Raw genomic sequence first — 12948 nt, forward strand, 5'->3', positions numbered from 1 at the left:
GTTCCGAAAGCTGCAGACAGGCTCAGCTCATGCTAGAGCACCATCTCACATGTTACCAAGCACTCTGCCTCCAGGATTGTTAAGGCCTGCCATAGGAGTGGCTGATAGGTACACATGTGTCTATATGTAAGTTACGTATAGGAATACTACACCTAAGCAAGGGGTGATTACACGACCTTGCCCCAGCTGAGTGATCAGCCAGTTGTGTCATAATGGAAGGCCAGGCCAGGGTTGGCATAATACATGCTGCAGCCCCTGGTAGGCCTAGGGTACACCTATGCCCTGGGTACCTAGGGTACACTGTACAGGGGCCAATAAGGTGATCCTATCCAAATGGGTTATGCACCTAAAGTACATAGTATCAATTTAGAGAGAGAACAGCAGGGCTGTGGGTCTGATTAGCAGGCCCACAGCCACATCTAAGTCGAAAACCAGTAAAGCAAAAGCAAAAAGTGGGGGTGAACATAGAAATCCGACCCTACTCTCCTACATTCACCAAATGCATGGCAGTGGTGGCAGCCTGTCTGCACAGAAAAGGTCTCTTCGTCTACCCATACTTAGACGAATGGCTGCTGAAAGGTCCATCCCAGCAGCAGGTGAGGCAAGACTTCCAGATCTGTCTTCAACAGTTGCACGATCTCGGCCTTCATGTCAACATGGAGAAGTCAGTGCAGCAGCCCACCCAAACCATCCACTACCGTGGCTCCGTTCTGGACACAAGCGTGGGAAGAGCGTATCCTTCGGAGGAGAGACTGTCCTCAATGCAACGGAAGTGCAGACTCCTGCTCCAGGTGCAGAACCCGTCAGTCCGACAGGTGGCATCCCTGCTGGGATCCATGGCGTCCTGCATCTTTCTTATCCCCAACGCACGGCTGAGGATGCGGCCTTTGCAACAAACTCTGGAGGACCAGTGGGATCAGTTAACAGGTCGCTGGGAAGATCAGATATCTCTCTCCCAGACGGCGAGATCCTCCCTCACGTGGTGGACTCAGCAGCGGAATCTGATGGTGGGAGTCCCTTTTCACCAGCCGCTTCCAGTGCAATTGGTGGTGACAAACGCGTCCCTGCAAGGCTGGGGGGCACACATGGGGTGCCTTCAGATACAAGGGCGGTGGTCGGCGAAGGAACAGACCTACCACATCAATATGCTCGAGCTCCGAGCAGTCCACCTTGCTCTGAAAGCCTTCCTACCGGCAATCGAGTCCGATTCGGTCCTGGTCCAGACCGACAACACGACGACCATGTTCTACCTAAACAAACAGGGTGGAACTCGGTCACGTCCTACTTCCCTGGAGTCTCAGGCGATCTGGCACTGGCTTCTCGCCCGGAACCTCTCGGTAGTGGCAGTGCACCTTCCAGGAGAGCTCAATATCAAGGCAGATGCACTCAGCAGGCACTTCGAAGATCAGCCAGACTGGGTGCTGCACGACGAGGTGGTGGCGGACCTTTTCCATCGTTGGGGTCGTCCGGAGATAGATCTCTTCGCAGACGACGAAAACACAAAATGCCACGCCTTCGCGTCCAGATTCCACCGTCCAGGGACAAGGGGGAATGCACTTTTGATGGACTGGTCAGGGACATATGCCAACGCCTTTCCTCCGCTGCCCCTGATCCCCAAGGTGGTGTCCAAGCTTCTCAGATCCAGCATGACGATGATTCTGATTGGTCCAGACTGGCCACGGCAGTGGTGGTACCCGGACCTTCTTCATCTGTCGGTACTTCCACACAGGAGACTGCCTTGCAGGCCGGACCTGCTGACCAATATGGGCGGGAGGATTCTTCATCCCAACCTTCCCTCACTGAACTTGGCAGCATGGCTCCAGAGGTCCTGCAATACGGACATTTGAATCTGCCTCCTGATTGTATGCATATTTTGAAAGAAGCGAAAAGACCCTCCACGAGAGCGTCGTATGCGTTCAAGTGGAAGAGGTTTTTTCTTTGGTGTAGAGAACATCACCTTGATCCTACGAAGGGGCAGGAGGATGTCATTCTCCCTTACCTTCTGTACTTAGCAAGATCAGGTTTAAAGTATGCTTCTATCAGGGTCCATTTATCTGCCATTACAGCGTACAGGAGATCTCCTAGTCAGCCCTCCTTTTTCCAAATGCAGGTGGTCAAGGACTTCTTACAGAGGTTGAAGAAGGTGTATCCCCCTGTTCGAAACCCTTCTCCTCCGTGGGAGTTGAACCTGGTGTTATCCAAATTGATGGGCCCTCCCTTTGAGCCAATCCATAGAGCTTCCTTGCAGCATTTGTCTTGGAAGGCCGCTTTTCTGGTAGCCATTACATCGGCACGCAGAGTAAGCGAGATCCAGGCTCTCTGTACCAAAGAGCCTTACACTGTTTTTCACCATAACAAAGTGGTCTTAAGGGCGCATCCATCTTTTCTCCCTAAGGTAGTGTCTGATTTTCATATTATGTGAAGAGAGACACAATGGTTCTAAATGGCCTAAAAGGTCCAGGATGGGAAAACCTTAAAAAGGTAAACGTTTAAATAAAGGTTTTTAAATTAATTTTGAAAAGAGAGAGCGATAGTTAATATAGAACAGGGACAAGAAGGTCAAGGTATAATAGATATTTATTATACATTGAAGTAAATTCAGATGCTCACATATTCAGTGACAGTAAGCGTGACAAAAAAAGTGAAAGTGAACTTTAAAAGAAGACATTGCATTGACAACAGGAGTTGAACCACTTTCTTTTAGACTTATTATGAGGGGTTCATGTTGTGAGCGGTCGACGACGTTTCGAACTCAGTTAGTTGAGTTCATCTTCAGGACAAAAATGAGCATCTATAATTGTCAGTGTAGATACAAGGTAGAATATTAGTTTTACTGATCACGAGAGAATCAAGTGCAAATTACTGCATCAAAGTAGAGCCCTTTGTCATAGCAGGAGGCTTGAGAAACGTTCTTAAATCATTTAAACCATTTAGCCGGGACCTGTTCAAGTGCTGCTAGCGCTGGGACAGCGCTAGCAGCACTTGAACAGGACTTGTTTACCGGGAGGCTCGCATTCATTGCATTTCGATCGGACTAATTACTATATCCGCCCGGCACCTGAATCCCTGAGGTCCCGGCTAAATGGTTTAAATGATTTAAGAACGTTTCTCAAGCCTCCTGCTATGACAAAGGGCTCTACTTTGATGCAGTAATTTGCACTTGATTCTCTCGTGATCAGTAAAACTAATATTCTACCTTGTATCTACACTGACAATTATAGATGCTCATTTTTGTCCTGAAGATGAACTCAACTAACTGAGTTCGAAACGTCGTCGACCGCTTACAACATGAACCCCTCATATTAAGTCTAAAAGAAAGTGGTTCAACTCCTGTTGTCAATGCGATGTCTTCTTTTAAAGTTCACTTTCACTTTTTTTGTCACGCTTACTGTCACTGAATATGTGAGCATCTGAATTTACTTCATTGTATAATAAATATCTATTATACCTTGACCTTCTTGTCCCTGTTCTATATTAACTATCGCTCTCTCTTTTCAAAATTAATTTAAAAACCTTTATTTAAACGTTTACCTTTTTAAGGTTTTCCCATCCTGGACCTTTTAGGCCATTTAGAACCATTGTGTCTCTCTTCACATTGTACCACCCCAGGTTCGTATATTGGGGTTCCCTTGTTTCCTATCAAACACATGATTTTCATATTAATCAGTCCATTTCCCTTCCTTCTTTTTTTCCGAATCCAGCGACCCCGGCTGAGCGGTCGCTTCATTCCTTGGTCCTCAAGAGGGTACTTAAGTTCTACTTAGAAAGTACCAAGGGCATCAGGAAGACAGATCAGTTATTTGTCAATTATGGCGCCATGAGAACAGGCTTCCCAGCCGCTAAGAGATCCATCTCCAGATGGATTGTGTCCTGCATTACCTTAGCTTACCAACTGGCGAAAAGGCCCTTAACGTTGCCTCCTAAGGCGCATTCCACTAGAGGGAAAGCGGCCACTGTTGCCTTCTTGCATGACGTCCCAATGTCAGAGATCTGCAAGGCGGCAGCCTGGAAATCGGTTCATACCTTTACGAGGCACTACTACCTAGAATCTGATTCCAGGGCTGATGCTCAAGTAGGCCAAGCCTCCTTGAGGAATTTATTTGGGTAGCTCTTTCTAAGCCTACTGATTATGTTTCTGTTTTTTCCCCTTTGCCCGCAGGGAGATGAGGTAAGGCTCGCTATTCTATTCTAATGCTTATGACTATTGATGAGGATCCCCTGGAAGAGAAGGATTAGTTACTTACCTGTAATCCTAGTTCTCTTCCAGGGGTATCCTCATCAAGGTCATAAGCAGCCCTCCATCCTCTCCGGGCAAAGGATGGTTATCTTTTGAAGATGTTGTTAATTCTTTGTGCCATGGCTTTTTCAGTCGCCGCAAAGAACAACTGACCTAACTGTCACCCCTGAGGCATGATGGGAAGTTGGGGGTCAGGTGTGCCTTAAAGGCACGGTGTCAGTTTATTGCTATGCAGCTACAAGTTAGCTTTTCAGTCTTTTTAGACTGGGTGTTTGCAATGCAGCCTGGGAGCTTCCTATGCTTTCAGTGATTTATGAGGATTTCTACTGTGTGCTGAGCATTAAAACAGTTTCTAAAACAAGTTTTGCTATTGTTTTCTCCTGTTTCTAATGCATGTTTTTCATGTATGGAAGAGAATCCTTATGGCATGATTCAGCTCTGGTGTTTAGTAGGCTGCAATTGCTTGTTTTTATATATATATATAGATATATATATGGATATATATGTGGGGCACATATAATATAGAGTTTCCGGGATCCCGCGCATGGGCAGGAATATTCTAATGCTTATGACTTTGATGAGGATATCCCTGGAAGAGAACTAGGATTACAGGTAAGTAACTAATCCTTCCAGTCGATTCGCCAAAATTTCGGTGAAAATCTTGGCATCAGTGTTTGAAAGGGCAATACGAAGTAGGCAGGGAATGATCTTTACCTGGCTTTGGAACGAGAACCATCTTCGCTTTGGACATGGGGGGAGTAAGGCCTGAAACGTCTGAGAAACTATTAAAGAGCTGCAATAAATAGTCGCGAAGCTGCGGATAAATAATCTGATAGAACGCTACCGGTGGATCATCGGAGCCCGGTGTCTTCCCTACTGGAAGCTGCTTCAGGGCTTTAGCTAATTCTTCCTGTGAAATGGGTTCCTCATCAATTTCCTATGGTAAGAGTCAATCCTGTCCCAAGGGCAGGAGTCGAGGAAGCCCATGACTGCATCATGAGAGCAAGGCATGTCTGCATAGAGTTCCTTAAAAAAGTTCGTCAGAGTCAAGCATTTGTCTGGCTCCGAATAGCCCATGTACCATCTGGGCGTTTGAGTTTGGCAATATGTGCTCTCGATGTCTTAGCCTGGAGACGTCGCGCTAGGCATGCCCCATCCTTATCTCCCTCCGTATAAAATTTCTGTTTAAGGGCGAGCAGGTGTCTCTCCTCCTTGTTTGTGCGATGTAATCGTAGCTGACCCCATAAGTCCGCAAGCAGTCGTTTATTACGGAGGGACGGTTGTAAATGGTCTTTCTAGAGTCTTAATGTCCGCGGAAAGGGATGTCTCTATTAGACGGGATTCCTGCAGTCTGGCTATTGATATAGAAGAGATAACTCCCCATATAGTAGCCTTAAAGGCGTCCCATCTGAACGCTTCTGAGGTTTCGATAAGGTCAATCGTTACGAAAAAGGCTTCTATCTCTTTCTGGATATCTGCTACATCAACAGGATCCCGGAGGGCCTGGGCTGGCAATCTCCATCTAGGGTGTGCTTCTGTTTGAGGTTTGGGGGAATGTAGAGATACCGAAACATGTGCATTGCATAGTCTGATAGAGAGATGTCTGATATGTCAGCCTCAGTTAAGGTGTACACTAGCGGAAAGGAGAGAAAGAAGTAATCGATGCTAGAATATGAGTGATGTGCATGCGAGAAAGAGGAATAATCCTTAGAGTCAGGGTCTAAATACCGCCATGCATCTACTAGTCCGAAGTCTGTAATGATGTTTTTAGAGTTGTAGACATAGCCCCAGTGCTTTGATAGACTTGTGCTGTGCGGTCCCATTCTGGGTTCCAAACCAGGTTAAAGTACCCCCCAAGGATGATTAGTGTTGTAAGTGAATGTAATAGTTCGTTAAGGTGTAACCGTAAGAAGGCATCCTGATTTTGATTAGGGGCGTATATGTTTACGAATGTAATAGTTCGTTAAGGTGTAACCGTAAGAAGGCATCCTGATTTTGATTAGGGGCGTATATATTTACAAGAGTCAGAGGCGCCCTACCCCAAGGAATTAGGATTTTTAAGAACCTCCCATCTTTGTCCATCGGAGCTTTAGAAGGCACCACAGTCTGCCCGGCTTTGAGGAAGATGGCCACTCCTCCAGTTTTAGAAGAAGAGCAAGCCCAAAATTGAGTAGGGTATTTGGGGTGGAACATTAAGCGAGTGTCAGAAGAGAGCAAGTGAGTCTCCTGGAGGAAAATAATGTCGGGGTCCTGACGAATTAGGTAACGCCATACTTGGTGTCGTTTATTGGGAGAGTTAAGACCCTTAACATTTAGTGAGAGAAATTTAATGATGTTGGCCATGTTAAGTCTAATAGGTTACGTCTCCCGTGTTAAGCAGTTGGCCAGTACGGCGGCGAAGTCTCTTACGCTCCGAGGGTTTCAGGGCAGGTCAATACAGTCGGGAGACCATCTAGTACTATTGAGTAAGCAAGGGCACTGACTGCATTCCCCACAGACTCGAGGATGCCTCTCCCCCAAACCACATCCCCCAGCAGCAGTGCATCTAGGAAAGGAAAAGGAGGGGTTAGAAAAAGAAGATTCAACAAGTATAGCAATAGGCGGCCAACAGGGCCGAACGGTGTCAGGGTCTGCTAAGAACAGCCCTATGTCTCCAAGACAGGCCATTCGGAAGTAGTCACTCTCCATAAGGACCCTGATACAAGGGGGGCGGCAGGCGCAAAAGAAGATTGTGGATCTCCGCTTCCAGCAGCCTGTGGCAATAATAAGTAAGTAACGTGTTGATCCCTTCCCGGATCGGCATCAGATCAGCCAAGGTTAGGTCCAGCAACAGCCATGGTCAGAGGGGGCTGTCCTTAATGCTTAAGTACTTAACTTGGTTTTACGTTCCCACAGAGGGACTGCCCACGTCTGGACATTGAAGCGGTCAAATCAGCTGACTCAATACCTTAAGTTGGGTCGGCTAAATGTCTTGTTACAAATATGTCCACATGAACATGTCTGTGCTCTGCATACTAAAGTCTGTCCAGCACATCACCGCCACACTTGGCATTGTGCACATTCGTATTTCTTGGTGACTTGCCTCCTTCACACATACTTGGTTCCCACCTCTCCCCACATTCTGCAATTGTATGGCTGAGGGGCCATGCCGTTTTCGGAAGGTCAGCTGTCTTGTTCTGCGCTGCCTAGGTGGTAGTCCGCAGGAGGGGATGGGGTCCGGGAAGGGGGGCCAGGGGTGGTGACGGTGGGTGTTGTGGCCCTCTTGGGTCTCCGAGCTGCCTGATCAGTAGCTCCATGACATGTGTTGGTCTTCAGATGTGACGCTGGGCTGGGCTCCCTTTCATACTGCAGGTTGTCCTCCTGCTTGACACCATAAAAGCCAGGTGTTAAATCCCTGCTGTTAACGCGCCTTATCGCCGGTTTTTGGATTGCATTGCAGATCTGGCTGGTCGTTGAGAATAACGTGAAGTGGTGTTTTCGTGTGTTTTTGCACGGGAATGCCTACTCTGCATATCATTAGCGTTAGTTTTCGCTCTCATCCGTGGCGATGTTTTTTGCGGCAGCTATCTCTGGAATACTGGCGATATCGGCAGTTTGCACCAGCTTGAGAATGGAGCAATAAATCTATCGCCACTTTTGCGGCACTAAAGTGCAGATGAATCATCGATAAGTCCTTGAGAAAATGCCCCTTGGTTTTTACTTCAAAGGAAAACGTTATTTCCAAGCCCATCTACAGGTGGCAAAATGTGCAGAGCATCTTCATTTACAATAGGTAAAATCACCTAAGCAGCTGGTGCAGGTAGGTAATGTTTTCTAAGTCAAGGACAGAGAACTGATAATCAAGTTGAGATGGTATTTTAATGGGAATCTGTTTTTTAAGGACACAGATCTCAATCTTGCTAATGAATTAAGACGTAATATGCAAAAGATGAAAAAAAATTACAAAACGTAAATACATCTAGCGTGGAATAGAGAATATATTTTTTTTAAAAATGATGTGCTTTATAATATGCTATTGCTGTTAAAAGTGTTATGCCCTATCTCATGAATCGGGTCTCCCTGACTTTGTTATAGCACGTGAATGCTTTACCTTGCGTTAGTTCTATTTTCTTTGCAGTAAAAGTGCAGTTTTGTCTTGCAGGAATTCATTTGTTTTTAAACAATGGAATAATTCGAGTAGGATCACGAAGCAACAGTGAGATTATGAAAAATTGTAGTCTGGCTAAAATTCGTAGGAACAAAGAAGCTCTCTCGTTGATGCGGGGACACTTGAGGGACTTGTATGGTGAGGTACGAATAGAAAATAGCCTAGAGCTGACAAATAATTATTTTCTTGCATCCTAATGTTGATTATAGCATATTGGCTTACCAGGTAAATGGCACTTTTTCTTTTTTTATACTCAATTTTATTGGATTTCTACATGGTGTACAGACAGTCAACACATTAATCTATGACATCATTTCCATGCAATTCATCTCTTACTGTATACATTACAGCACAGGCCACCTCTTGAATCAAGACCCATCCCTTTTGCCTTTTAGCCCAACATGTCCAACCACTTGCCCCATATCTTCTTGTGTTTATGTGGGCAACCCCGAGCTTCATACACTGGTTTCTCTTGCGCAGCGCACCAGTCCAGTCCTTTGCGCCATTGGGAGATCGCGGGTGGCTGGGAGTTTTCCACTTAAAAGCAATGTTCCTCTTTGCCACCATACTGTCTGTACCTAAGAAGGCTTTGTCTGCTTTTGTTCCTCCTGTTCCCTCCATCACTCCCAGGATTAAGGTTCGGGGCGCAAGGTGAACCTCCCACCCCAATACCTCAGTCAGCTCCTCAACCACACGCCTCCAGTACCTCACTATGACCCTGCATGACCATGTTATATGATAAAAGTCTGCGGGCGTGTCTGTGCATCGTGGTCAGTCGGGACTCTGTAGGTGCCCTGCTCGGTGAATTCTACTAGGAGTAAGAAACGCACAGTGAAGATAATTAAACTGGATTAATCGCAGTCTCACTGAGATGGTGATTACTCGGGGTGCCATAAGGGCGTCCCACCAATCCTCGGCTGTCAGGGGGCCCAGCCATCCCTCCCATCAGGACCGCAGTTGGTCTAGGGTATTGGGTGAGTTATTTACTAAGGATCTGTAAATCTGGGATGATCTGTAGCATTATAGACCTTATCCCAGAACAGTCCTGCAGAATGGTGCTCCAGGCATTGGTGGTCTCACGACTGGACTTACGGTAACTCCCTGTATCTGGGGGCCCCCAAATACATAGTCAACAGGCTTCAGGTTTTCCAAAACGCTGCGGCCAGGATGCTCCTAAAGATACCCAAGCATCCTATCTGAAAAAGCTCTACTGGCTACCTATTCAATCCAGGGTCAGGTTTAAAGCCCTTTGCCTAGCCCATAAAGCTATGCATGGCAGGGGTCCAGCCCTGCTAAAGTCTCTCGTCTCCCCATATGTCCCCAACAGATCCCTCAGGTTCTCATCTGACTTACTCATGAACACACTAAGGATAAAGAGATCTAGATGGGGAGGGAGATCTTTTTCTCATTTGGTCCTAAAATTCTGGAACTCAATGACCACTGAATTAAGACATTCAAAGGACGAACGTAGTTTCAGGAAAAATCTCAACACTTGGCTCTTCCCATGAGCACTCCTTCATACCTCCTTGCCTCCTCTCTGCAACCCTGGGAAGCCCTTGGGCAGCCATGCTCTTTATAAATCCCCTAAACCTAAACCTCTTCCTTTCCCCAGGGTTCCCATAAGAAGTTACAAATGGCACCTTTTATGAGTGGTAGCCATCTTTCAGTAACTTACATGGTTGAATAGATCTTGCAACTGCATATGCTTTATTCAAACAGTCTGCTCTCCATCTATTGGTACCTAGGTTCAATAAATGGCATGTAACAGCAACACCGACTAGAGGGCCATAAAAAAGAAACACTTTTGACAACCATACCTTTCTTATATTCAGAAAAGGCATTATTTAAATGATTAAAACCCGTCTATATGTCTATATGACAGTACAAACCAAATCTATAGCATGATACAGTAAAACACTAAGCTCTGACACATGTCTTCTTAATATTTGTAGTTACCCTTGTATTTGCTTGAAAGATTTGTCTGGGTGGAAGATAAAGTCACTCTTTGTTATCTCACCCAGACTCTCAGATTGATTATCGAGTCATGTTATGAAGGTGCCTCATGATTGTTGTCTTGTAACTGATGTATTGACCTGAAATGACTAAAAGTATTTTATTTAGCACACATTTTAGTGTTAAATGGCAAAAATCATGGTCAGATTCTAGCGACACACCGAGATCTGTAGCAGCAACCACCAAAGACTGAGCTTAATGTTCCTTCAAAAGACCTACAATGGTATAGAAAAACTGTTCTGCTCTGACCTGCTTGTTTTCCTGGCCTGCCCAATGTTTTTACACCAGTGACCTCAAAATTCTGAGAGTCTACCGGAGGTGCTTCATGATCTTGCTTCATATTTACTGAGAGGGGAGTGCATGTAGTGGGTACCCCACCCAGAGTTAATAGAATTCACTGCCAACTAAGGTGATAGTGAATTGGAAGCAACTAATACATGAAATAGGGTTACAGGCATTTTTACCTGCAACCCTGGCAAGGGGCTACCTGTCAGTATACCTTTGTAAAATGTGTATAGTACCTTTTGACTGGGGTCCTCACTTTCTGTACAGTGCATGTTTTACTGTGAACAAGGATACATGAATGTTTATTTTGTGTGCACCATGGGCGCTGTGTGCAGGTTGACTGATGACATAGAGTACTTTGTAGGCTGTTCTGGAGAAGATGGTGGTTCCTCTGCAAGTTGTCTTTGTTCTCTGTGGACTTTAAAAACTGCATGCAGCTTTTTTCCTGGGTCCTACCCTTAAAATAGAACTGCCTGAGGGTTGGACGATAATCTACATGCCTTTCTTGGCTAAACGTGTTTTTTTCAACTGTCCTGACTATAACTAAACAAAGTTTGCAGCCAGTTATTTGTTCTTCATCTTGACTTTAAGGAGACTGTGTACATTATTCCAGAGAGATGTTTTCCACAGCCAAGCTGATGGATCTGCTGGTACCAAGCCTTAGGAACTGCAGCCAGACCTTACTTTTTCATGAAATAAAAGAGAGCTGAATTGTCCCTCCTTAGGAAAAGGGCTTCCCACGACCAAGGCAGAGTACTTCAAATCTCAGCTCACTAAATAGTGTGGAAAACGTAAGGAATAGGGCCAGCAAAGAAGAAATGTTGACCTTTCAGCCTAGCTCGCTGAACTAATCCAGGATCTTGAAGGAGCATATAAGTATCATGGAGCTGCGGAAAAACTTCCAGGACTGTCAAATTGTAAAGCTTGCACTGTGCCTAACCTGCCCTCAACCAGTTTGACTTTGAGTGCCCCTTATCTCTTGGCAGAACTTGGGGGAAACACAGATCACTATTTCCTTTGGACACTAGTTGGGACGAGGTTCCATTATATAGATGGTCTCCCTGAAGCCACAACTGTTAATTACATATTGACCTTATGGTTCTGCAAATATTATGCCTTAAAGATGCGCCTAGACCCCACCTCTAAATCCCAGTTTGCCATTCCCAACTGACAAACTGGTGGGTCAAGTCAGTGCCTTAGGACCCTTGGTGCTTCCCCTACTGGAATTTCTTGAGAGCACCCAGCTGTTAATATGAGCCCCTGAAGGTGAGGATTGACCCTGTAACTTTGTTGTTATAGCGCCTCCTATAGTACGTCCATGCCCCTGCATTTGACTAGTGGCCAGTTGAACCCCTAACTGAATTACCTTCCTTACATATTTAACTTACTCACAAGTGTAAGTGACCTTTGCGTATAGTCCAGATTGTTTTGATTACAACTGTCATAGTAGACACAACTTTACCTTGGGCTGACTCCTTGTGGTTATGGTTCCACCACTTAACCCAAGGCTTGAGTTGTGACTTATTAAAGCTTAAAATCAGGATCCACTCATGGAGAGTCTGCAATTCTGTGTTGTGCGAAATTGTCACTCACAGCCTCATTAGTTGGTTTGTGATCATATACACCATTGTGACAGCAACTTGCAGAAATTGACTCAATTGGCAGAACTTATTGTAATTGTTATATATTTGTTTCTGATGAAAATTTCAATAAGATGTAAAAACAAAATGTGTCAAGTTCCCAAAGCACCAAGAGCGGGTATCTGTAGTAGTACAATCTTTTGTGACACATTTATTGTGTATGTCTTGGAAAAACTGTCCCTAGTGAACTATACGGCATGCAAGGACATTGTGGGCACTCCATGATTTAACTATGCTCTTTGTGAGCAGAGCATATTGGAAACTTCCTTCTCCTCTGAGACAGGGTGGCTATTGCTCCTTATCCTGGAAAATGAGGAGACTGGCAAAGGAGGCAGCATTTTTGTCTCAGATACTTGGACCTTTTTTTCTCTATCCTTGTGGAAGAATGCCTTCCAACCCTCTCCTCTAAACACTAGTCCAGCCCTCCATAAGTGAGGCCATTTATACGTCCCTGTGTATGGGACGTGTGGTCAAGTTGTGCCAGTCTGTCTATGTTGTGTGTTGTGTGTGGTGTCCATGTGGGATACAATGTACCTGCTGCACTTGATGATTGTTCTCTCTGTAGATATGCTTTTGTCCGTTTTCACTCAAAGCTTTTACATTTTGGCTATTTATTTGTTTAATAA

At 45.3% G+C, this 12948-nt stretch overlaps 1 protein-coding gene across 1 annotated transcript in view; it reads left to right on the forward strand.

The window, feature by feature from the left end:
- The window catches only part of LOC146822729 (NFX1-type zinc finger-containing protein 1-like), an 892774-nt gene that overhangs the window by 280806 nt on the left and 599020 nt on the right, over positions 1–12948 (forward strand). Inside the window, exon 5 of the mRNA XM_085606285.1 lies at positions 8379–8527. Coding sequence (XP_085462411.1) covers positions 8379–8527 — 149 coding nt within the window. The remainder of the gene's footprint in view (positions 1–8378; positions 8528–12948) is intronic.

This window comes from Triturus cristatus, chromosome 5_2 (genome assembly GCF_964204655.1).
Source record: "Triturus cristatus chromosome 5_2, aTriCri1.1, whole genome shotgun sequence".
NCBI classification, from domain to species: Eukaryota; Metazoa; Chordata; class Amphibia; order Caudata; family Salamandridae; genus Triturus; species Triturus cristatus.